Source organism: Cololabis saira, chromosome 8 (genome assembly GCF_033807715.1).
Source record: "Cololabis saira isolate AMF1-May2022 chromosome 8, fColSai1.1, whole genome shotgun sequence".
Classification (NCBI taxonomy): domain Eukaryota; kingdom Metazoa; phylum Chordata; class Actinopteri; order Beloniformes; family Belonidae; genus Cololabis; species Cololabis saira.
Genome location: NC_084594.1, coordinates 2,433,582 through 2,461,560, shown reverse-complemented (window position 1 = coordinate 2,461,560; position 27,979 = coordinate 2,433,582). Strand labels below are relative to the sequence as shown.

The 27,979-nt window shown below is 43.7% G+C and overlaps 2 protein-coding genes across 2 annotated transcripts; both read right to left on the bottom strand.

Annotated features, from left to right (window-relative positions):
- Positions 1–9,321: 9,321 nt before the first annotated feature.
- LOC133449214 (E3 ubiquitin-protein ligase TRIM35-like) lies at positions 9,322–13,733 on the bottom strand (the record flags this gene model as incomplete). The annotated part of the gene is made up of 2 exons (XM_061728347.1): positions 12,355–13,733; positions 9,322–9,337 (listed from the first exon to the last, which is right to left on the bottom strand). Coding segments are annotated over exons 1-2 (1,395 nt in total), but the record flags the coding sequence as incomplete, so codon positions are not given.
- An 8,163-nt stretch (positions 13,734–21,896) lies between these two features.
- On the bottom strand, positions 21,897–23,759 carry LOC133449213 (E3 ubiquitin-protein ligase TRIM35-like). Its single transcript, XM_061728345.1, has one exon. The coding sequence runs from the start codon at positions 23,702–23,704 to the stop codon at positions 22,280–22,282; it is 1,425 nt and encodes a 474-aa protein (XP_061584329.1). The 5' UTR covers positions 23,705–23,759; the 3' UTR covers positions 21,897–22,279.
- Positions 23,760–27,979: the final 4,220 nt, after the last annotated feature.

Genomic DNA, 27,979 nt, shown 5'->3' with positions numbered 1-27,979 from the left:
TGGTACTACAACTGGTACTACTGGTACTATAACTGGTACTATAACTGGTACTATAACTGGTACTACTGGTGCTATAACTGGTACTACTGGTACTACAACTGGTACTACTGGTACTACAACTGGTACTACTGGTACTACAACTGGTACTACTGATACTACAATTGGTACTATAACTGGTACTACAACTGGTACTACTGGTACTACAACTGGTACTATAACTGGTACTACTGGTACTACAACTGGTACTACTGGTACTATAACTGGTACTACTGGTACTATAACTGATACTACTTGTATTACAACTGGTACTACTGGTACTACAACTGGTACTACTGGTACTATAACTGGTACTACTGGTACTATAACTGGTACTACTGGTACTACAACTGGTACTACTGGTACTATAACTGGTACTACCGGTACTACAACTGGTACTACTGGTACTACAACTGGTACTACTCGTACTATAACTGGTACTACTGGTACTATAACTGGTACTACTGGTACTATAACTGGTACTACCGGTACTACAACTGGTACTACTGGTACTACAACTGGTACTACTCGTACTATAACTGGTACTACTGGTACTATAACTGGTACTATACCTGGTACTACTGGTACTACAACCAGTACTACTTGTACTATAACTGGTACTACTGGTACTATAACTGGTACTATAACTGGTACTACTGGTACTATAACTGGTACTATAACTGGTACTATAACTGGTACTACTGGTACTATAACTGGTACTACTGGTACTATAACTGGTACTTTATCTTTTATGGTCTGGTCTGCTGGAGCAGCAGCATCACAGCAGCAGAGAGGAACCAGGACAAGGTGGTGAGGAAAGCTGACTCTGTCCTGTACTGTAGTAGTAGTACTAGCTCTGTCCTGTACTGTAGTAGTAGTACTAGCTCTGTCCTGTACTGTAGTAGTAGTACTAGCTCTTTCCTGTACTGTAGTAGTAGTACTAGTTCTGTCCTGTACTGTAGTAGTAGTACTAGCTCTGTCCTGTACTGTAGTAGTAGTACTAGCTCTGTCCTGGGCTGCAGTCTCCATCCTGTGGAGGTGGTGGGGGAGAGGAGCATGGTGGCTAAGCCATTATCCATCAGCACCATGGAGAGTTCCATCAGCACCATGGAGAGTTCCATCAGCACCATGGAGAGCTCCATCAGCACCATGGAGAGCTCCATCAGCACCATGGAGAGCTCCGTCAGCACCATGGAGAGATCCATCAGCACCATGGAGAGCTCCATCAACTCCATCAGGTCCTTCCTCCCCGCTGCCATCAGACTGAACAACCAGGCTGATCACCGTAGCAACGGACAATAATATTAACAACAATAACATGTGCAATAACAACATGTGCAATATCTGTCTGTAACTCACACACATCCTACCTACTACAACTGGTACTACTGGTACTCTAACTAGTACTATAACTGGTACTACAACTGGTACTACTGGTACTATAACTGGTACTACTGGTACTATAACTGGTACTATAAATGGCATTTTAACTGGAATTATAACTGGTACTACATCTGGTATTAGACCTGATACTATAAGTGGTACTACAACTGGTACTATAACTGGTACTATAACTGGTACTACTGGTACTATAACTGATACTACTTGTACTACAACTGGTACTACTGATACTATAACTGGTACTACAACTGGTACTACTGGTACTATAACTGGTACTACTGGTAATACAACTGGTACTATTACTGGTACTACAACTGGTACTACTGATACTACAATTGGTACTATAACTGGTACTACTGGTACTACAACTGGTACTACAACTGGTACTACTGGTACTATAACTGGTACTACTGGTACTACAACTGGTACTATAACTGGTACTACTGGTACTATAACAGGTACTACTGATACTACAATTGGTACTATAACTGGTACTACTGGTACTACAACTGGTACTACTGGTACTACAACTGGTACTATAACTGGTACTATAACTGGTACTACTGGTACTACAACTGGTACTACTGGTACTATAACTGGTACTACTGGTATTACAACTGGTACTACTGGTACTATAACTGGTACTATAACTGGTACTATAACTGGTACTACTGGTACTACAACTGGTGCTATAACTGGTACTACAACTGGTACTACTGCTAATACAACTGGTACTACAACTGGTACTACAACTGGTACTACTGGTACTACTACTGCTACTACTGGTACTATAACTGGTACTCCTGGTACTATAACTGGTACTATAACTGGTACTATAACTGGTACTACTGGTACTACAACTGGTACCATAACTGGTACTATAACTGGTACTACTGGTACTACAATTGGTACTATAACTGGTACTACTGGTACTACAACTGGTATTACTGGTGCTATAACTGGTACTATAACTGGTACTACTGGTACTATAACTGGTACTACTGGTACTACAACTGGTACTACTGGTACTATAACTGGTACTACTAGTACTATAACTGGTACTACAACTGGTACTACTGGTACTATAAATGGTACTCCTGGTACTATAACTGGTACTATAACTGGTACTACTGGTACTACAACTGGTACTACAACTGGTACTACTGGTACTATAACTGGTACTACTGGTACTATAACTGGTACTACTGGTACTATAACTGGTACTATAACTGGTACTACAACTGGTACTACTGGTACTACAACTGGTAATATAACTGGTACTAATGGTACTATAACTGGTACTACTGGTACTATAACTGGTACTATAACTGGTACTACTGGTACTACAACTGGTACTACTGGTACTATAACTGGTACTACTGGTACTACAACTGGTACTACTGGTACTATAACTGGTACTATAACTGGTACTACTGGTACTACAACTGGTACTACTGGTACTATAACTGGTACTACTGGTACTACAACTGGTACTACTGGTACTATAACTGGTACTACTGCTACTACAACTGGTACTATAACTGGTACTACTGGTACTACAACTGGTACTACTGGTACTATAACTGGTACTACTGGTACTATAAATGGTACTATAACTGGTACTACTGGTACTACAACTGGTACTACTGGTACTACAACTGGTACTATAACTGGTACTACTGGTACTATAACTGGTACTACAACTGGTACTATAACTGGTACTACTGGTACTATAACTGGTACTATAACTGGTACTACTGGTACTATAACTGGTACTACTGGTACTATAACTGGTACTACAACTGGTACTATAACTGGTACTACTGGTACTATAACTGGTACTATAACTGGTACTACTGGTACTACAACTGGTACTACTGGTACTACAACTGGTACTACTGGTACTATAACTGGTACTATAACTGGTACTACTGGTACTACAACTGGTACTACTGGTACTACAACTGGTACTACTGGTACTATAACTGGTACTACTGGTACTACAACTGGTACTATAACTGGTACTACTGGTACTACAACTGGTACTATAACTGGTACTACTGGTACTATAACTGGTACTACTGGTACTATAACTGGTACTACTGGTACTACAATTGGTACTATAACTGGTACTACTGGTACTATAACTGGTACTACTGGTACTATAACTGGTACTATAACTGGTACTATAACTGGTACTACAACTGGTACTACTGGTACTATAACTGGTACTACTGGTACTATAACTGGTACTATTGGTACTATAACTGGTACTATAACTGGTACTACTGGTACTATAACTGGTACTATAACTGGTACTACTGGTACTACAAATGGTACTATAACTGGTACAACTGGTACTACAACTGGTACTATAACTGGTACTACTGGTACTACAACTGGTACTATAACTGGTTCTACAACTGGTACTACAACTGGTACTACTGGTACTACAACTGGTACTATAACTGGTACTACTGGTACTACAACTGGTACTATAACTGGTACAACTGGTACTATAACTGGTACTACTGGTACTATAACTGGTACTACTGGTACTACAACTGGTACTACTGGTACTACAACTGGTACTACTCGTACTATAACTGGTACTACTGGTACTATAACTGGTACTATACCTGGTACTACTGGTACTACAACCAGTACTACTGGTACTATAACTGGTACTACTGGTACTATAACTGGTACTTTATCTTTTATGGTCTGGTCTGCTGGAGCAGCAGCATCACAGCAACAGAGAGGAACCAGGACAAGGTGGTGAGGAAAGCTGACTCTGTACTGTACTGTAGTAGTAGTACTAGCTCTGTCCTGTACTGTAGTAGTAGTACTAGCTCTGTCCTGTACTGTAGTAGTAGTACTAGCTCTGTCCTGTACTGTAGTAGTAGTACTAGCTCTGTCCTGTACTGTAGTAGTAGTACTAGCTCTGTCCTGTACTGTAGTAGTAGTACTAGCTCTGTCCTGTACTGTAGTAGTAGTACTAGCTCTGTCCTGTACTGTAGTAGTAGTACTAGCTCTGTCCTGGGCTGCAGTCTCCATCCTGTGGAGGTGGTGGGGGAGAGGAGCATGGTGGCTAAGCCATTATCCATCAGCACCATGGAGAGCTCCATCAGCACCATGGAGAGCTCCATCAGCACCATGGAGAGCTCCATCAGCACCATGGAGAGTTCCATCAGCACCATGGAGAGTTCCATCAGCACCATGGAGAGCTCCATCAGCACCATGGAGAGCTCCGTCAGCACCATGGAGAGCTCCATCAGCACCATGGAGAGCTCCGTCAGCACCATGGAGAGATCCATCAGGACCATGGAGAGTTCCATCAGGTCCTTCCTCCCCGCTGCCATCAGACTGAACAACCAGGCTGATCACCGTAGCAACAGACAATAATAACAACAACAATAACATGTGCAATAACAACAACTGCAATATCTGTCTGTAACTCACACACATCCTACCTACTACAACTGGTACTACTGGTACTATAACTAGTACTATAACTGGTACTACAACTGGTACTACTGGTACTATAACTGGTACTACTGGTACTACAACTGGTACTATAACTGGTACTACAACTGGTACTACATCTGGTACTAGACCTGATACTATAAGTGGTACTACAACTGGTACTATAACTGGTACTATAACTGGTACTACTGGTACTATAACTGATACTACTTGTATTACAACTGGTACTACTGGTACTACAACTGGTACTACTGATACTACAATTGGTACGATAACTGGTACTACTGGTACTACAACTGGTACTACAACTGGTACTATAACTGGTACTACTGGTACTATAACTAGTACTATAACTGGTACTACAACTGGTACTACTGGTACTATAACTGGTACTATAACTGGTACTACAACTGGTACTACATCTGGTACTAGACCTGATACTATAAGTGGTACTACTGATACTATAACTGGTACTATAACTGGTACTACAACTGGTACTATAACTGGTACTATAACTGGTACTACAACTGGTACTATAACTGATACTACAACTGGTACTACTGGTTCTATAACTAGTTATATAACTGGTACTACAACTGTTACTACTGGTACTATAACTGGTACTATAACTGGTACTATAACTTGTGCTATAACTGGTACTATAACTGGTACTATAACTGGTACTATAACTGGTACTATAACTTGTGCTATAACTGGTACTACTGGTACTATAACTGGTACTACAACTGGTACTATAACTGGTACTATAACTGGTACTATAACTGGTACTATAACTTGTGCTATAACTGGTACTACTGGTACTATAACTGGTACTACAACTGGTACTATAACTGGTACTATAACTGGTACTATAACTGGTACTATAACTTGTGCTATAACTGGTACTACTGGTACTATAACTGGTACTATAACTGATACTACAACTGGTACTATAATTGGTACTACTGGTTCTATAACTAGTTATATAACTGGTACTACAACTGTTACTACTGGTACTATAACTGGTACTATAACTTGTGCTATAACTGGTACTATAACTTGTACTATAACTGGTACTACAACTGGTACTATAACTTGTGCTATAACTGGTACTATAACTTGTGCTATAACTGGTACTACTGGTACTATAACTGGTACTACAACTGGTACTATAACTGGTACTATAAATGGCATTTTAACTGATACTATAACTGGTACTACAACTGGTACTATAACTGGTACTATAACTGGTACTATAACTGGTACTATAACTGGTACTATAACTGGTACTACAACTGGTACTATAACTGGTACTATAACTGGTACTATAACTGGTACTACAACTGGTACTATAACTTGTGCTATAACTGGTACTATAACTTGTGCTATAACTGGTACTACTGGTACTATAACTGGTACTACAACTGGTACTATAACTGGTACTATAAATGGCATTTTAACTGATACTATAACTGGTACTACAACTGGTACTATAACTGGTACTATAACTGGTACTATAACTGGTACTATAACTGGTACTATAACTGGTACTACAACTGGTACTATAACTGGTACTACAACTGGTACTATAACTTGTGCTATAACTGGTACTATAACTTGTGCTATAACTGGTACTACTGGTACTATAACTGGTACTACAACTGGTACTATAACTGGTACTATAAATGGCATTTTAACTGATACTATAACTGGTACTACAACTGGTACTATAACTGGTACTATAACTGGTACTATAACTGGTACTATAACTGGTACTATAACTGGTACTACAACTGGTACTATAACTGGTACTATAACTGGTACTATAACTGGTACTATAACTTGTGCTAAAACTGGTACTACTGGTACTATAACTGGTACTACAACTGGTACTATACGTGGTACTGCAACTGGTACTATACGTGGTACTGCAACTGGTACTATACCTGGTACTACTGGTACTATAACTGGTACTACAACTGGTACTATACCTGGTACTACTGGTACTACTGGTACTATAACTGGTACTATAACTGGTACTACTGGTACTATAACTGGTACTATACCTGGTACTGCAACTGGTACTATACCTGGTACTACTGGTACTATAACTGGTACTACAACTGGTACTATACCTGGTACTACTGGTACTACTGGTACTATAACTGGTACTATAACTGGTACTACTGGTACTATAACTGGTACTATACCTGGTACTATAACTGGTACTACTGGTACTATACCTGGTACTATACCTAGTACTGGCCAAAGGGATTGTTTCCAAAGGGAAAAAGAGAAAAATAACTGAGGAGAAAAGAGGATTCAACGTTTCTTGGAGCGAATCATTTGCATTCATTGCCTGAATGTTTGCTCTGTAGCAAGAAGTTCTACGATAACAAAAAGAGTAACGTGGAAAGACATTAGCTACATTTGCAGCTGAGTACCCAGTTATAACTAATATAGAAACATGCAGCATGTGTTATCTTCATTCTAAGGCTTATACAAGACTTTTCATTTTTTTGCGGCTCCAGACATATTTGTTTCTTGTGTTTTTGGTCCAATATGGCTCTTTCCACATTTTGGGTTGCCGACCCCTGATCATGACCCTCAGGACAACATCTGGTGGCTTGCAGCATCTTGTTTTGCTCATGGTTTTGCTGTGTTATATCATTCCCTTGGTGAAATCTTTGGTTATTCAAATGCTTAGTTATATCCTTCTCGCAATGGTTGGGCCATCTGTTCTCCTGCCTCCCCAAAATAACGCTGAAGAATCAGAGATGGAGTTTTTTGAAAGATAAGACCTACTTTGTATATGTGATTAAATGTGTGTAATTAATTAAAAGTGGGGAGTGTCATGGAAAAATTCAAACATTGTATACTTTCTGACAAAGGTCAAGCACCTATGTGTCTTTCATGCAGTGGGGCCACAATTTGCATTGAATGACCATTGTTTCAATGGTCCATCAGGTTAAACAACATGTTGCCTCAGACTCGACTGTCCAGTCTGCTGCACGTTGACTCTCCTATTGCGCATCAGTTAAAATAAACTTTGGTAATCTCGAGCTCACCGGTGTTGTAGTTTTGTTAAGGATCTGTACTTTACTTTGTGCAATTTATAAGATTTCCACAACAATTTTTTCCATTTATTTTATTTCATCCAAAACCTTTATAAATCACTCCAAAATTAATTAGCTCCAAACAAATACCAAATATATATTTATCTGTGTGTATTTATAAATCCCTGCGTTACAAAGTCAAAGTCAATTTCATCTCACAAAAAAAGTAATTTACATTATTATGGCAGTTTTAAAAGAGAAGTCTTTTATGTTTAAAAAATTAAAATTCACTCATCTTCTTCCGCTTATCCGTTCCCGGGTCGCAGCAGGGTTGCCCAGACTTCCTTCACCCCAGACACTTCCTCCAGCTCTTCCGGAGGGAGTCCGAGGCGTTCCCAGGCCACCCGAGAGACTTGGGGTGCGTCCCAATTCTCCCCCTCGCCCTCGTTTTGATCCCTCCCCCTAAATTTTGTGCATTCCCGTGAGGGTAGTGGTGTCCCAATTCCTCTTTTCACCTAGGGGGAGTGGGCATAACAAGGGCTAGGGGCTGAAAATAGCCCCTTCACATCAAGTGATTTCAGATGCTGACTTCGCGAGCGAGGGGGTATAAAAATTTTCCCAGAATGCCTTTTGTCGTCATTTGCGGACTGAATCCAAAAAAAAAACATGGCGGACATTTTTTTATTTTTTAGCGAATAAAATCAATATTTTGATAAATAGAAATTTGATATAAAAATGCGTTTTGATTACATTTCTAGCTACAAATATATATTTTACTTTCATAATATTTTTTTCTCTTTTGTGCATGTTTGCAGGCTGGAGCCTCGGGAGCTGCGTTCTGGCCTGTGTTCCCGGCCCTCCCCCCCATCCCCGGTCATCCCGTTGCTGCTTCCACCTGCCTACGTGGATGTCTGCTGTTGCTGCTTCCGCCTGCCTTCATGTTCTGGATCTCTGGAAAGCGTCTAGAGACAACATCTGTTGTATTAGACGCTATATAAATAAAATTGAATTGAATTGAATAATATTCACTCAGTGAATGTACATAATCCCTTTTTTGTCCGTTGTTCACGAAAATCGCGCCGGAGTAAAGGCTGTTAGATTACGCCGTAGGCTACGTAACCTACGCCATAGGCTACGTAAGCTACGCCGTAGGCTGCGTAAGCTACGCCATAGGCTACGTAACCTACGGCGTAGGTTACGTAACCTGCGCCGTAGGCTCTGCGTCGATTTGACTCGCCGACCGAGGGCAAACAGGCAGACTCGTCTCAGATTGTGACCAAGGGAGCAAGCATTTTTTTGTGGGAAATAGAGATAAATAATCCTGTGACTGGTCAGATTTGTTTTGGATGTTTCTGATATAATAGTTTTCAGAAACCACAAAGTATCCAGCTGTTATTTGGGTAATTTACACACTTTCAGATAAAGTTGCCGAAGATCACGCCAGAATAAAGGGATTTATGGTTCCGCGTTACACCAACGCAGAGCCTACGGCGTAGGTTACGTAACCTACGCCGTAGGCTCTGCGCGATGTACGCGGCGACGCGCGCTGTACGCCGTACCCTACGCCGTAGGCTCTGCGTCGATTTAACGCGGACCCAAGCTCAGGAGCCGGGAGACAGAAATCTCGAAATTTCGGAGCAAATTTCTTAACAGGCGTAGCTACAACTGTTAGATTTCATCTATTAAACCAACATCTTCCTAAATGATTTATTTCAGCCAGCATAATTCTCAACAGAGCTGCAGGTTTCTCTCCCGGGACGACGGCGCAGCTTGACCCAGGGATCACGTCTGTTCTCCCGGCCGTGAGCTGCTGCTGCGCCCTGGGGTCGGCGGCTCTTCTCATCTCCGAAAACTTTGAGTCAAATCTCTTAACAGGCGTTATTTGGATAAACTGAGCCCAGGTTTGGGATCTTAAAGGTTACTTTTACGCCTGAAAAAATATTAAAACTTAATAAAGTGGAATATTAACAGTGCTACAGCTGAAATTAAAACAGCTTTGGCTCTCAACTTCCTGATCAGGGTAGGGATGAAAACGAGGGGGAGTAGGAGAAATGGGACAGGCACCTGGGCCAAGTGCCCTAGATTTCAAGTGCCCTAAAATCTCCCCCTTCTTTTTTAGGGGGTAGGGAAGAAAAGAAGGGCGAGTGAAGAAAAGAAGGGCGAGTGAAGGAGAATTGGGATTGGGCCATAGTCTCTCCAGCGTGTCCTGGGTCTTCCCCGGGGTCTCCTCCCGGTGGGACATGCCTGGAACACCTCCCTAGGGAGGAGGGACATGCCTGGAACACCTCCCTAGGGAGGAGGGACATGCCTGGAACACCTCCCTAGGGAGGCGTCCAGGAGGCATCCGGTACAGATGCCCAAGCCACCTCAGCTGACTCCTCTCAATGTGAAGGAGCAGCGGCTCGACTCCGAGCTCCTCCCGGGTGACCGAACTCCTCACCCTATCTCTAAGGGAGCGTCCAGCCACCCTGCGGAGGAAACTCATCTCTAAGGGAGCGTCCAGCCGCCCTGCGGAGGAAACTCATCTCTAAGCGACTCGTATCCGCGATCTTGTCCTTTCGTTCACTACCTAAAGTTCATGACCATAGGTGAGGGTAGGTGCGTAGATTGACCGGTAAATCGAGAGCTTCGCCTTTCGACTCAGCTCCTTCTTCACCACGACGGTCTGGTACATCGACCGTATAACTGCGGACGCTGCACCGATCCGTCTTTCAATCTCCCGCTCCATCGTTCCCTCACTCGTGAACAAGATCCCGAGATACTTGAACTCCTCCACCTGAGGCAGGACTTCTCCACCCATCCGGAGAAGGCATGCCACCCTTTCCCGATGGAAAACCATGGCTTCAGTTTTGGAGGTGCTGATTCTCATCCCTGCCGCGTCGCACTCGGCCTCAAACCGCCCCAGCACATGCTGAAGGTCCCGGTCTGATGAAGCCAACAGGACAACGTCATCCGCAAAAAGCAGAGACGAAATCTTGAGGTTCCCAAACCGGATCCCCTCCGGCCCCTGGCTACGCCTAGAAATCCTGTCCATAAAAATTATGAACAGGACCGGTGACAAAGGGCAGCCCTGCCGGAGTCCAACATGCACCGGGAACAAGTCTGACTTACTGCCGGCAATGAGAACCAAACTCCTGCTCCGATCATATAGAAACCGGACAGCCCTTAATAGAGGGCCCCAGACTCCATACTCACTGACCCCCCACAGAATGGCACGAGGGACACGGTCAAATGCCTTTTCCAGATCCACAAAACACATGTAGACTGGTTGGGCAAATTCCCATGAACCCTCGAGCACCCTGCGGAGGGTGTAGAGCTGGTCCAGTGTCCCGCGACCGGGACGAAAATCGCATTGTTCCTCCTGAATCCGTAATCTCCTCTCCAGTACCCTGGCGTAGACTTTCCCGGGGAGTCTGAGAAGTGTGATCCCCCTGTAGTTGGAACACACTCTCCGGTCCCCCTTTTTAAACAGAGGGACCACCACCCTGGTTTGCCACTGGCATAAAATTTCTATATTTTTATTTTATTTCCCTCAATCACCGAGTTTTACCAGCAGCATTTAAGACTCTTTTTGTAGCAATACCACATCTGACCAGGTGGGGGAGATCTAGATCTACTGGTGAGTGGGGATCAATCAGCTGATCATCTCAGGACACTTCCAGCCAATCAGCTACCGGGAGGCGGACCCGACTGCAACCCAACCTTTGTCCCAGGGTAGTTATAGTTACTGATAGTTACAGTGTTTCCATGGCAACCAGCTGGGTCAGCCAAGCAGCCGTGTCCCGTCCGTCCCCCCAGACCTGTTCTTTCTCTCACTTCCAACAAACAAGCAAACGGGGAAACAAGGAAACAAGAAAATGAGGAAAATGAGGAAAATGAGGAAACAAGGAAACGAGGAATCAAGCAATCGAGGAAACAAGGAAAAAGGCTTTTCTAGCTCTCTTCTGGACCGATCTGTCTTGTAACACGACTTCGTCTCGTGATCGCTGCCCCCATGAGGTCAGACGTGGTATTTCTACATAGAGTGGATTTGCTTGTTTATCACACATCAGTCATCAGTATTTACAGGATTGTCTGAGACAACTATCCCGTCACCAGTCACATGATCAATCATCATTATCAATCATCATGAGTTACTGTTAGATCATCATCCAGAAGCATCTTTCCTGGATTCACATTCACAGATCAGCCAACATTTTAATCTGGAACTGAAACGCTGAGACACGCTGGAGCTGAACGAGTCCCAGTCAGAGTCCACAAGTCTGACAAGAACGTCAAATGCAAATGAGGCGGACGATGATACGACCTTCCAGGGGATTTTGACTCGCCTCAGGGTTCAGGGTCTGGTCCCACCTCCTGATCTGCCAAACTCGGTATCGTCACAGAAACCTTGGCTGGCATGATCTCCAGTGGGTCTGAGCTCCGGGTGTACATGTAAGGAAACATCACGCCCGTGAACGTGTGCGTGAAGGTGTGCATGACTGTTTCTGTTTCAACATCCTCGAACGACAGCTCCCCCTCGTCGAAGTCCAGACAAACCCCGATCCACCGGGTCGCCCCCGCCTGCAGGTCTTGCTCCGAGCCCGATCCAGCTAACGCCTTGTATCTACCATCCTTGAGTGAAATCCTCCACCGCCGGTGCTTCGCTGGGTCGTCACCATCGGCTTCCAGCATTCCCACCTCCCAGTCAGTGTTGCCTTCAACATCCACTACCCACCTGTGATTCCCTGACGTCACCCCTTCGGAGCCCAGGACGCTGCGGGGGAACCTGGTCCTCTCCGGGTTGCTCGGCAGATCTCGTGACCCCCTGAATGTGACGCTCATCAGGTCGTCAGACACGACGAGTTCTGGGTCGGCGGTGTTTGGATCCAGGATCACGGAACTGTAGCCCACCATGTGCTTCATCTTATTCCAGATGTTGAAGGTCAGGTTGCCCAGATGTTTGGCCACATCTATCAAAGCCCCTGAAACCGGCTCCGGGTCCTGCAGAACCGGGCCCTGCTTGACTCTCCCGGCCGTCACCTTGTGGTTTAGCAGCAGCGAGACGTCTCCGTCTCGCAGCTCCGTCTCCGTCGCTCTGATCGTGTCTGAAAGACCATCCATGTCCCGGATCAGAGCCTCCACCTTCTCCTTCATCGCCCGACTCTTCTGCTCCTCCTCCTCCCTCAGCGCCTTCACCCTCGCCTTCTCTTCCTGATCCAGGAACTGGTGAAGCTTCTGAAACTGCTGCCGGATCTCCTTCTCGGTCTCCCGGGCCTGGACCCGGAGGTAGTCTGCAGTGAGGAGGCATTCCTCCGTCACCTGCTGGAAGAGCGTCAGCTTCTCCCGGAGGGGTGTCAGGCCTTTCTGCAGCTCCTGGCGGAGATCCCGGGCCGCCTCGTTGATGGGTCTGAACCGGTGGTTGCTGTGAGTCTCTGAGTCGCGGCAGACCAAGCAGATCAGCTCCTGGTGGTCCAGACAGAAGATCTTGAGCTTCTCACCGTGCAGGCTGCACATGTGCTCGGACCCTGCTGCTGCCCGCCGCTCCCCGTCCTTCAGAAAGGCCTCACACAGGTTCTTCAGCGCCAGGTTGCGAGGAGGGTTGCTCTTCGATGACCTCCTCTTGCAACACGGACACGGTCGTGTTTCCTTCTCCGCCCACCACGACTGAAGGCAGGCCCGGCAGAAGCTGTGGCTGCACGACAGGACGACCGGGTCTTTGAAAATTTCCTGGCAAATGGGACACGAGAGGTCTTCCCCCGAGCTGGAGGCCATGTTCTCTCCACTGGCGACGCTGGCGGTTCAGACTACTTACTTACTTTGACTTCTGATGTCTGAGGGCGTCGTCAGTCAGCAATGAGGACTGACGGTGTCCTGGTGAAGTTGGAGTGCAAACTCCAGTGTGTGTGTGTGTGTGTGTGTGTGTGTGTGTGTGTGTGTGTGTGTGTGTGTGTGTGTGTGTGTGTGTGTGTGTGTGTGTGTGTGTGTGTGTGTGTGTGTGTGTGTGCGCTTTATCTCACTTTACACGACTACTCCAGCGTGTACCAGCTTTTTCACATCACTGATTATTTTATCTTTACAGCTTCTGTGTTCAAAGGTTCCAGAACATTGATCCACTCAACCATTGGTCACGTGATTAAAACTGGAGCTAAAATTCTGAAACAGAAAACCACACTGACCACTAGGGACCAGATCCAGACCTGACAGTTCCTTTGCCTATAATTCTATCCCTCTAGTCAGAGGAAGTGCAGGTCCAGATCCGGACCCTTGTGGTCGGTTCTGCAGGTCTGGTTGCTTCCGCGTAGAAGCTCAAGCTTAACACATTCATGTTGTGTGTTTGCAGACATTCGTCCTCATGGACAACCCCAGCAACCTCTACACCAGGGGTGGCCAACCAGTCGGAAGCTAAGAGCCACAATTGGTTACTGTGTTACTGCAAAGAGCCATATCAACTACCCATGATCCCTCACTCCCTGCTCTCTCTGAGACATAAAAATACCATTATAAAACGGAAAGGTGAAATCCTGAAATCAGATGGATGAATGGATTGAAGAGTTCCTGTCTCAGAAAAAAAAAGACGAGCAAAAGACGACATGCAGAGCTACATCTGGAGAGGTTGACCAACTCGAGAAGGAGAGAAGTGAGGCCAATACAGTTAAACAGACCAGGTGGGCAGTGAGGTGCTTTGAAGACTGGTGCAAAGTCAAAGAAAGCCCCTTAGCTGTGATATAATGAGCGTATACCACGGCCTGTCGTGATGTATTGCTTAAATATTAATATTTAATTTATATTATATTTATATTATATTTATATTATATTTATATTATTATTATGTGTCTGCTTTTCTGTCTGACCTTTCAAAGCAACCAACTTGTGCTAGCAAAGTTCAGTCTCCTTTGAAAATTCCTGGTCAATGTTAGCATGGAATGAACTGAAGTGCCGCTGAAGATTTGAAGCCTTGAAATGCACTAATGATGCCTGACATATGAGGCAGAATGGCTTGCCATTACGTTCAACAAAAAAAAAACTATCCCACTCTGTTAAAAATGTCCTCTGTTAATTGATTCCCCACAGAATTAATTCCCCACACTCGCGAGTTCTCGCGAGATGTGATAGGAGCACGAGGAGCACGAGACAGCAGCAGCATTCAATGTCGAGCTGAAAAATACATTTCGGTTATCAAACAAATAGCAAGAATACATTAGTGAAAACTTATTTAACAGAGAGGTTATATAAGTATAAATAATCTGGATCAGGAAGAAACCTTAGATTCTCTGGAGGAGTATATGGAAGAAAATTATAATACGATTGTCATGGGTAAAAAAGATGGAGCTACCCCGAACGCCTCATCGTCCAAGAGATCCCGGGATGAAAAATCACCTGGAGCCATATCATCTCCAGGTAACACCACCACAGACGCCCTGCTGTCCATCGACGCCCGGCTAAATAGCTTTGAGAACCGTCTGTCCCTCCTTGACGTCTTGCACAGGGAGATACAAGCACTGCAGACCTCCCTGGAATTTAGCCAACGGCAGGTTGAATTGCTCGCGGATGAAAACCGGGATTTAAAGGAGTCAGTAAAACACCTAACAGAGGGCATGAGTCAGCTTAAAAGGGAGAATAAGTCCATGAAAGAGGCCAATTTAGACCTGCAAGCTCGGAGCATGAGAGACAACCTAGTGTTTTCTGGGATTCCGGAGAAGTCTGATGAAGATCCGGAACAAACCATCCAGGATTTCATCCGGAACCACCTGAAGCTTCCGGAAGACATGGCGAACTCCATCACGTTTCACCGCGTCCATCGCCTTGGAGGAAGAAGATTGGAAGCCCAGAGACCCAGGCCCATTGTTGCCAAGTTTGAACATTACAAGCAGAAGGAATACGTGAGGAGCCGTGGACCACAGCTAAGCGGATTGCCATTCTCCGTGAACGACCAGTTCCCCCGGGAGATCCTGGACCGTCGCCGAGTCCTCTTCCCGATCCGGAGGCGGCTCATTACGGAGGGATCTCGGGCTGTCATCACCGTGGATAAGCTGTACGTAAACGGACAACTGTACCGCGACCCCAACATCACTCCCTGGCTTTTCTAAAAAGGATGAGTACAAATTTACTTTTTTTTTTGGTTTTGTCTTTTTCTCTCCCACTAAATGGTGATTAGATGAAATATAGCTTCCTAACACTTGGTGCTTAGATTAGATATAGCTTTATAAACACTTGGTAATTAGATTAGAGATAGCTTTATAAACACTTGGTGATTAGATCAGATAAAGTTTCATAAACACTTTCGACACATATTAAGGTATTAATAATTCTTGATCTGCTAGTCTCAATGAGTTATAGCCACACATTGGTGATACTTTCTTTTTTTTCTTTTCTCTTCCCCTTCTTCTCTATCTTTTTTCTTTTTTCTTTTAATTATGATTAGAATTATTTCCCTCCCCCTCACCTCACCTCAATTGTCACACTCCTTTTTTCCTCTTTCCCTCCATGTCTCACTCTGCTGCACTTTCCGTTTGGTTAATTGGTACAAACACACATTTAGAATAACATGGCACAAACATATCCAACTCATGCAACATTACCATTTACATAATATTATTTTCAATGATTGGATTATGGATAAATTAAAGTTTGTCACCTGGAATGTAAACGGAGCCGGGAACAGATTAAAGAGATTAAAACTTCTTAACCAGATACAAACCCTGCAGGCAGACATTGTCCTAGTACAAGGAACACACTTAGTTAAAGCTTCAGCAGATACATTGGCCACGGCTTAATTCCGCATGTTTTCTCAGCCTGTTACAACTCCAGCGAAGAGGGCTAGCCATTCTTATTCATAAAAGAATACATTTTACTGTAAAGGACACACACATTGACTCAGAGGGTAGATATTTAATATTAATCTTGTAAATTCAAAGCTTGAATCTATGTATTTCTAATGTATATGGTCCAAATGTTGATGACTCCTCGTTTTTTCCCTCTTTTTTCACCTCACTTTCTGCTCACCTAGACAACACAGTCATCATCGGAGGAGACCTCAACATGGTTCTGGACCCTGGAGTGGACAGGCTCAGTAATGCAGGCGGACACAGGAGTTGGCAGTCAGCAAGTATTGTTAAGCAATACATGAATGATCTGGGTCTTTGCGATACATGGCGCTCTTTACACCCAACCCTTAGGAACCACACTTTCTTCTCAGCTGTTCATCACTCATACTCTAGGTTAGATTATTTTTTAGTCAGTAGCTCTCTGATGAGAGATATCTCAGAATCACAAACTCACCCAATTAATATTAGCGATCACGCACCTGTTTCTTTCACTCTGGGGAAGAGGGGGAGCGTATCATCCTCCAAAATTTGGAGATTTAATACATCATTGCTCAAAGACCCCGACTTTACTAATTTTTTTAAGAAAGAATGGGATATATAAAATAACGACCAGCCGGAAATATCAGCGAGCGTTCTATGGGAAGCAGGAAAAGCAGTAATGCGAGGCAAAATAATTTCCTTTTCCTCAAATAAGAAAAGGAAAGACAACTTAAAAACAAAAGAATTAGAATGTGAAATAAAGACGCTAGAGGAGGCCTTCCAGACCTCTGCAGATGAACGTATCCTTAACAGAATAAGGAAAACTAAAATAGAATTAAATAAAATAATTGATGAAAAAACGCAGTTTCTAGTACAAAGGCTTCACCTGGAAAATTTTGCACACGCTAACAGATCGGGAAAATATTTAGCCAATCAATTAAAAATAAACAAAGAAAAAACAACCATAACATCTATTAAGGACTAGTCAGGGGAAGTTACACATGATCCCTGTTTAATAAATTCAGTCTTTAGAGACTTTAACTATAAATTATACTCGTCACAAATTGAACCATCTGACCAATCCATTAATGAGTTTCTTGGAGAAATTAATCTGCCGAAGTTACATCAGGAACAGGTTACGAATTTAGACTCACCGCTCTCAATAGGAGAACTCCAGGAAGCTCTTCAACATATGCCCAATAATAAAACTCCGGGCCCAGATGGTTTCCCAGCTGAATTTTATTTATTTATTTATATAGCACCAAATCATACAATATAAATGCAACACATGGTGCTTTACACACAGAATAAAATAACAATCAGAAAACACAATTTAAAACATCCCATACGACCCCTACCCCCACCCCCCACGCGTACACACACACTCACTCACACTCATATACATGTGCACACACACACACACACACACACACACACACACACACACACACACACACACACACACACACACACACACACACACACACACACACACACACACACACACACACACACACACACACAGTAAGTGGACTGGTGACATGGCTTAGCACTAACGATCCAGGTGAGGAAAACACTACCTATGGGTGGCCGTCCACACCGAGAGGCATCACCGGCCATGACCACAAGGAGCATCGCCACAGAGACCCCCCCAACCCGGACAGACCGGGGCAGACCCCACACAGAAGGTGGAGTCCCACCCCCAGCTACCCAGGCCTGAGGGATCCCCATGACACGACACCCCCATGGGCAGAGCAGGCACACCTCCCAGTGTGGACGACCCCCCTGAGGAAACACTGGAGCTAAAAACTAAAAGATTAAAAGAAAGTAAAAAATGCCTAAAAGTGTAAAATTTTAGAGAAATCTATACAAAACTTAAGATGAATAATAAATAACATAAAATAGATAAAAAGTCATTAAAAATTGATTAAAGGTTTAAAGATAATAAAAGAGCTAAATAAATAAACACAATAGATGAAAAGACTAGGTAAATGAGATCAGATAAAAGCCAAGCTAAAAAGGTGTGTCTTGAGCCTCCTTTTAAAAATATCAACGTTCTCTGCGGCCCTGAGGTTCTCTGGCAGGCTGTTCCATAAAGAAGGGCCATAATGGCTGAATGCAGCCTCACCGTGGGTTTTGGTCCCGGTTCGGCGAATGGTTAAAAGGCCGGTGCCAGAGGACCTCAGGGTCCGTGAGGGTTGATACGGTAAAAGCAGGTCAGATAAATAAGATGGCCCAAGGCCGTTAAGACACTTAAAAACCAGTAAAAGAACCTTAAAATCAATCCTGAAGCGGACGGGGAGCCAATGCAGCGATTTTAAAACAGGTGTAATGTGCTCCCGCCCTCTGGTCCTCGTCAGCACGCGAGCGGCTGAATTCTGTAGTAATTGTAAGTTCTTAATACTCTTTTTAGGAAGACCAGAGAGCAGGGCATTACAATAATCTAAACGACTAGAGATAAAAGCATGCATCAGCACCGCTGGCCTGAGAGAGAAATGGGCGGACTCTGGTTATGTTCTTAAGATGGTAAAAACCTATCTTCGTAATATTCTTTATGTGTGGAATAAAAGTGAGCTCAGAGTCAAAAATAACACTCAGGTTCTTTACGCATTGCGAAGGTTTAAAATCTTGTAGTTTTGGTAAAAGTTTCTCTCTCTGGCCTTCAGGACCAATAACTAAAACCTCTGTTTTGTCCTGGTTGAGCTGTAGGAAATTATCTGCCATCCATGACTTAATATCTAAAATACAGTTAAAAAGGGGGGGCCAAGTGGCCCTGTGTCATCAGGAGACACGGCGATGTACAGCTGTGTGTCATCAGCGTAGCTGTGGAAGCTGGAAACTGACCCATGTCTGAAGCTGATGACATCCCCCAAGGGAAGCATGTAAAGGTTAAAAAGAAGCGGACCTAAAATTGACCCTTGGGGGACCCCACACTTAATTTCATGCTTTCTGGAGGAACATGTATCCAAACTTACAAAGAAAGATCGATCTGTGAGATAGGAGAGGAACCAGTTAAAAACAGTACCGGAGAGGCCCACCAGGTGCTTCAGTCTGTTTAATAAAATGTGATGGTCGACTAACACATATGTGAGATTTGTTCAAACTTGTCTTTAATTGTTCAGACGCAAGAATCACGACTCCTTGAACATGAAAAATTAACTTTGAATGGCAAAAAACAGTTTTTTGAACTTAAATATGCTTACCACTTACTCAATCAGCCTTTCTCCATCACAGGGTGAGTACAATGGATGACTCTTCAAACACACGTGGTCACATGACCAAATTTGTCTATGGTTGTTCATAAACAAGGGGTGGCTCAACTTCCCCACAGGCTCAAATCACCCCGTTCTCCCCTATTATTCAATAAATTGGAACTGTATGGGATAAGGGGGTATGCATTACAGTGGGTTAGAAGCTACTTAAAGAACAGGAAACAATTTGTGAAGATGGGAGAAAATCAGTCACAATTTTTGGACATTGAGTGTGGAGTCCCCCAGGGGTCAGTGTTGGGTCCTAAACTGTTTATTATCTACATCAATGACATATGCATTGTATCACAAATATTGAAATTCATACTATTTGCCGATGACACAAACATATTTTATTCTGGTGAGAATTTACAGCAACTTTTGGACAATATTACTTCAGAATTTGGCAAAATTAAAAAATGGTTTCACAATAATATAATAGTTATCATTAAACTTAAACAAAACAAAAATGATGGTATTTGGAAACAATAAACACAATCAAGCACAGGTACAGATTGAGGGTGTAAACATTGAAAGAGTACATGACACTAAATTTGTTGGGGTAATTATAGATGACAAGATTTGCTGGAAATCTCATATTAAACACATCTACAACAAAATATCTAGCATCTCAGTTCTGGCCAGAGAAAAGCAATTCCTGGATAACAAATCACTCCACATTCTATTCTGTTCCCTAGTTTTGCCTTATCTAAGTTACTGTTTAGAGGTTTGGGGAAATACGTATAAAAGTTCACTGCAACCACTATTTATACTTCAGAAAAGAGCCATAAGGATCATTCATAAGGCTGGTTTTCATGAACACACCAATTCCTTATTCTTCAATTCTAAAATAATCACATTTTTTGACATAGTGGAATTTCAAACTGCACAATTCATGTATGGAACAACTTAACTAGGAACAACTTATTACCATCTCACTTACAGGAAATGTTTTATGACAGAGAGGGGAAGTATAATTTTCAATTCAATTCAATTTTTATTTATTTTTTATTTATATAGTGTCTAATACAACAAAAGTTGTTTCCAGACGCTTTCCAGAGACCCAGAACATGACCCCCGAGCAATTATAACATAAACAATGAATTTAAGGGGTACTTTAAATTTTAGGACTTGCAGAACACGAACAACAATGAAAAGATTTTCTATATCCGTCAGTGGAGTTAAACTATGGAACAGAATGGATTCAGAATTAAAACAATGTCCAAACATTAACCAGTTTAAACACAAATATAAAAACATGATTTAAACAAGGTACAAAGATGAAGGGGTTTAGCGGCTTTTAGGGGCCTGATATAAAACTATTGGTGAACGGGTAGATCTGTGTATATTGATGTACAGATGCAGCTAATTATATGTGTATGTACATATATATATATATATATATATATATATATATATATATATACAGTATATGTAGGTATGTATGGGTGTATGCGTATGTATAAGTGTGTATATATATACAGTGTGTGTGTGTGTGTGTGTGTGTGTGTGTGTGTGTGTGTGTGTGTGTGTGTGTGTGTGTGTGAATATGTGTGTAAGTAGATATATATAGATATAGAGCAGATGCAGTTAATAGAGACAGTATAGTGTAAATAAGTACATTTATATAAATATTTATATGGGCATGTGTGTACAAATATATATAAATATTCAACTATGTGTATGTATGTATAGATATGTGTGTGAGTATAATTACAGTATATAATAATAATAGTAATAGTAATAATAATAATAATAATAATAATAATAATAATAATAATAATAATAATAATAATAATAATAATAATAATAATAATAATAATAATTATTATTATTATTATTATTATTATTATTATTATTATAATGTAATATAGCAGTGTGAGTACAGTGTGTGAGTATTTATAAATACAGGTTAAATGATTAGTGAATGGGGTAGGATTAAAAAAAAGTGTACACTTCTTCCTACTCCTTTTTGCACTTGTAAATGAAGATATTAAGTGTTAAAGTATGACATTCTTTGTTTTGTTGTTTTTTTTTCTTATCTTCTCTTGAATTGTTGTTTTTTACATGTACAAAATAAATCAAATCAAATCAAATCATCCAGAAGCATTTTTCCTGGATTCACGTTCACAGATCAGCCAACATTTTGATCTGGAACTGAAACGCTGAGACACGCTGGAGCTGAACAAGTCCACAAGTCCGACAAGAATGTGAAATGCAAACGAGGCGGACGATGATACGACCTTCCAGGGGATGTTGAATCGTCTCAGGGTTCAGGGTCTGATCCCTCGTCCTCATCTGCCAAACTCGGTATCGTCACGGAAACCTTGACTGGCATGATCTCCAGTGGGACTGAGCTCCGAGTGTTCATGTAAGGAAACATCTCGCCCGTGAACGTGTGCGTGAAGGTGTGGATGGCTTCTTCTGTTTCAACATCCACGAACGACAGTTCCCCCTTGTCGAAGTCCAGATGAACCATGATCCCCCGGAGCTTCCCCACCTGCAGGTCTTGCTCCGAGCCCGATCCAGCCAACGCCTTGTATCTACCATCCTTGAGTGAAATCCTCCACCGCCGCGGCTCTGCTGTGTCGCCACCATCGGCTTCCAGCATTCCCACCTCCCAGTCAGCGTTGCCTTCAACATCCACTACCCACTGGTGAGTCCCTGACTTCACCACCTCGGAGCCCAGGACGGTGCTGGGGAACCTGGTCCTCTCCGGGTTGCTCGGAAGATCTCCCGACCCCCCGAATGTGACACTCATCAGGTCGTCAGACACGACGAGCTCTGGGTTGGCGGTGTTTGGATCCAGGATCACGGGACTGTAGTTCACCCTGTCCCTCATCTTCTTCCAGACGTTGAAGGTCAGGTTGCCCAGATGTTTGGCCACATCTATCAAAGCCCCTGAAACCGGCTCCAGGTCCTGCAGAACCGGGCCCTGCCTGACCCTCGAGGTCAGCACCTTGTGGTTGAGCAGCAGCGAGACGTCTCCGGCTCTCAGCTCTGTCTCCGTCGCTTTGATCGTGTCTGAAAGAGCGTCCATGTCCCGGGTCAGAGCCTCCACCTTCTCCTTCATCGCCCGACTCTTCTGCTCCTCCTCCTCCCTCAGCGCCTCCATCCTCGCCTTCTCTTCCTCTTCCAGGAACTGGTGAAGCATCTGAAACTTCTGCCGGATCTGCTTCTCGGTGTCCCGGGCCTGGAACCGGAGGTAGTCTGCAGTGTAGATGCATTCCCCCGTCACCTGCTGGAAGAGCGTCAGCTTCTCCCGGAGGGGTGTCAGGTCTCTCTGCAGCTCCTGGCGGAGATCCCGGGCCGCCTCGTTGATGGGTCTGAAGCTGTGGTTGCTGTGAGTCTCAGAGTCCCGGCAGACCAAGCAGACCGGCTCCTGGTGGTCCAGACAGAAGATCTTGAGCTTCTCACCATGCAGGCTGCACATGTGCTCGGGCCCGGCTGCCGCCCACCGGTCCTTGTCCTGCAGAAAGGCCTCGCACAGGTTCTTCAGCGCCAGGTTGCGAGGAGGGTCAGTCCTCGATGACTTCCTCTGGCAGCACGGACACGGTCGTGTTTCCTTCTCCGCCCACCACCTCAGGAGGCAGGCCCGGCAGAAGCTGTGGCTGCACGACAGGACGACCGGGTCTTTGAAAATGTCCTGGCAAATGGGACACGAGAGGTTTTCCCCCGAGCTAGAGGCCATGTTCTTTTCGGGCGACGCTGACGGTTCAGACTGTCAGTTACTTTGACTTCTGATGTCTGAGGGCGTCGTCAGTCAGCAATGAGGACTGACGCTTTCCTGGTTGAGTTGGAGTGCAAACTCCAGTGTTTGTGTGCGCCTTATCTCACTTTAAAAGACTACTCCAGCGTGAACCAGCTTTTTCATATCACTGATTATTTTATCTTTACAGCTTCTGTGTTCAAAGGTTGCAGAACATTGATCCACTAAACCATTGGTGACGTGATTAAAACTGGAGCTCAAATTCTGAAACAGAAAACCACACTGACCACTAAGGACCAGATCCAGACCTGACAGTTCCTTCGCCTATAACTCTATCCCTCTTGTCAGAGGAAGTTCAGGTCCACATCCGGACCCCTGCAGCCCCATTTCCTGGCCACTAAACTTTCCTCCCTCTTTCACCTGGAGGATAAGTTAATTCTGTGGATCCTGGACTTTCTCACCAACAGGACTCAGAGGGTCCGGGTCAACAACTTTCTCTCTGACTTCTGCTCCACCTCCACCGGCTCCCCCCAGGGCTGTGTTCTCTCCCCCCTGCTTTTCATCCTCTACACCGATGACTGCAGAGCCACTCAGCCCAGCCGCCATCTGGTCAAGTACGCTGACGACACAGTTCTCCTGTCGCTGCTGTCAGGCCCCTCACAACACCACGGACCCGCTCTGCAGGAGTTCGTGGAGTGGTGTGACAGCTCCAAACTGGAACTAAACCCCAGCAAGACCAAAGAGATGGTGGTGACCTTCTCCAGCAGACAGAGGGATCTGGCTGCTGCAGTCACCACCACCATCCACGGGAAGCCAGTGGAGGTAGTCGAGGAGTACAAATACCTGGGCACCATCTTTGACAACCTCCTGAAATTCTCTGCCAACACAGAGGAGATTCTCAGGAAGTGTCACCAACGGCTGTACCTCCTCAGGAAACTAAACTCCTTTGGAGTCAGCACTCACATCATGATGACTTTCTAATATGCCTTCCTGGAAAGCATCATGACCTTCTCCATGACCTGCTGGTTCCACTCCCTCAGCACCCAGAACAGGAACAGACTGCAGAGCACAGCATCATTGTGCTCGAAAATCACCGGCCTGCCGGTCAGAACTCTGTCTGTGGTTTACAACCAACAGGCCCTCAGTCAGGCAGATAAAATCATCAATGACCCCTCCCACATACTTCCCCCCGCACTTCAGTGGCTCCCCTCCAGGAAGCGCCTCTGCTGCACCGCCTGCAGGACTGAGAGAAGGAGAGCTACTTTTGTCCCCAAAGCTACCCTGCTTTTTAACTCCAGCTGCTAAACACCATCCCCCCCTGCCATTTTGAGAGTGGATTTTTTTCCCTCCAAGTTATTTGCATCACAAATGCAAAATTCAACACGAGCGCACGCGCGCCCGTATAGTTCAAGCAGGTGACCCTTCCCCTGTACAGCGACGCAGGTTCGATTCCAGTAGCGGCATATTTTGCCACCACTTCCTAAGGGTCTGTCTTTCACTGCACCATCAAATAAAGTCGCAAGAGCCGCATGACCCCAGGCAAAGAGCTGCATGCGGCTCGCGAGCCGCGGGTTGGACACCCCTGCTCTACACCATCATCCAGCCAGACCTGCCGGCATCCAACGGCATTATCCACATCATCAACAAGCCTGTCACGAACACACCTGGGGTCCGTTTCACAAAGCAGGTTCAACAAACTCTGAGTCTAATCCTGAACTCTTAGTTGATCTACTCTGAGATCAGAAACTCTGAGTTTTCGGTTCCAGAACAGCGGATTTGAGGTAATTTACTCAACTCTAAGTAGTTTCACCTGAAGTTAAGCGCGAGCGTGAGGGAAATCAAAAGCCAGCATCAGTAGAGCGCTGATACAAGGATTCACCATGGCAACCGGCGACACAAAAGAGCGACATACTTTTTCTTTTTTTTCTTTTTAACTTTATTTATCTTTTCAATTTACAAAATCCCTTTGAGGAAACATTAGTTTGCATCTCAAGATCCACATACTTCACGCCACTGGAGTTAGAAGTGTTAATACGTGCATATGGCGAGTATGAGAGCATATTTTGGAAAAAAAAATGAAATTTTATTGTCATTTAGATCAGGGTCGTCAATTGGGTACGGCAGCTGCCACACCTCGGCTTCAGGGGAGAATGTAAATGTTTTTTTTTTTTTAAATACATTTATGGAATTACTCTGTGTCTATTTGTATTGATTTATTCTATTACTTCATACATATAAAATAACTACAAATGCATATCAGAACAACATGATGGATTTCAGCAGAGCCGCCTGGGAGATTTGCGAGGCCCTGTGCGAAATGGCTGGGGGGGGCCCTCGAGCGTGAGCGTTGCGAGCGCGCGCAAAATTTTTGGGTTTTTTCCGGGTCGGAACGGGTGTCTATATGCGCAATTTTAACTCTCCAATTAGCAAAATACTGGATACCTTCCCCTGCCTCATCATCATTTGGCTTGCCCCGGTCGGATCGGTGATTTTTGTAACAAATTTATCAAACGTGCCTTTCAGAGAGGCATTAAACTCTTCCATTTTTTTTTTTTTCTTTTTTCATCCCCTGATGAAAATTTCCTGATTCTGTCTCGTTCTCTCGACAGACTAATACACATTTAGGTCTGTAGTGGAACGTGACTGTTGATATTTATAAGGGAAAAAAACGAAAAAAAAAAAAATTGAAAAAAAAAAAAAATTTGAAAAAAAAAAAAAAAAAAACGGCTCATAGCGCGAGGCCCCGTGCGGTCGCACGGTTCGCACACCCCTTGCGGCGGCCCTGGATTTCAGTAGGTATTATCTTTCCCAACACTTGTACCCCCCTCCCCTCATATCTTGAAATGGGATGTCCCAGAGTCCCTGACGACAGTGGTCTCTATCAATCTGGTTTTTAACGCGCTCTGCAGTGTTACTAACTTACAAAAATGAAAAGGAAGCAGACAACCACGCAATTAAAAAAAAAGAAAGAAGGCAAGTGATGGGTCCAGAAGATATTAACGAGGCTGTTAGCCACTGATGGATTAATTATGCAAGTTCATCTCAAAGTAAGATATAAATCCTCTTATACATCTGTTTAAGGGAAATATTTATCTAATATATCTTTTTTTTACTCTCCCTCTCCTTTTTGCATTTGGACTTTAACTGTTTGAAGTTAAACTGGGATGTCCCTGTGATATTGTTGCACTGACATCGTGAATAAAGTGAACGAGTTAAATTGCGTTTGTTAGATAAGCCTTTTCTGCTCTCTAACTCTGCTCTTGCTGTCCGTGGTGCAGAAAACGGATGCGTATCGCGTAAAGACCCATTGGCTGAATTGACGCCACTGAGGGAGGAGACGGAGAGAAACTCCAGGTTCACTGAAATAAACCTGGTCCCGACCAGGTTAGGTTCAGAGCGTCTGTTACTACGGTAACTGACCGAGAGCTTAAGTTACCTCTCTTTGTGAAACAGGCTAGAGTTACTCCTCTTTCTCTGGTTTGAGTTACTGCTGCTGCGTGACAACAAAGTGAGTTCAAGGGTCCCTTCCATCAACAGGAAAATGTTCTCATCAACAAAACAAATAAAACATTTTTTAATAACAAAATAACATATTTGAACCATTTTTCAGACTATAAAATAACTGAAAAAAATCTGAAAAATTGTTCAAATATGTTATTTTGTTACTTGAAAATTTTTTAATCTGTTTATGTAAAATATGCTTTGTTGATGAGAAAATATGTTTCTCTATTTTTCTTATTTTTGTTAGGGGGATATATATATTGTTTTTGGCACTAGCTTGTTCTCTATAGCTGATATAACATGAATTACTCCTATGTGGGATCAATAAAGTTCTTATTTTTGCCACCTGAGAAAATTAAATATATTATATTTGGTACCTAACTGTTTCCCAAGTATATTAGTGCGTGTGTGAATGAATAAATGAGACGTAAAACGTACATTTCTTTGTAGAAAGCTGCTTTATGAAAATAAGTCCATTTACTTGTATTAGTTTACATCGCAGTCTTGCCACATCTAATATGGTGGCGACGTTGACGTATCGCAGCAGCTCCATGGAAGGAGGAGGAGACATGTCTATGGTCTTGACGTCATCACTTGGCGGAGCCGCCATTTTGGAAGCTACCTGATCTGCTCTTCGGACCACTGTGTACAGACGTGCTTCTTCTTCATTGTGTCTTAGTTGTAATAGTTACTTTCCGTTATTCTGTAACCATGGTAACCCGTTGCTGTGTTGTGGGGTGCGGCAGCTCCACAGAT

What these genes read in the sequence shown, in the direction of transcription:
- LOC133449213 (XM_061728345.1), bottom strand. Translation starts at nt 23,704, where the DNA reads ATGGCCTCTAGCTCGGGGGAAAACCTCTCGTGTCCCATTTGCCAGGAC.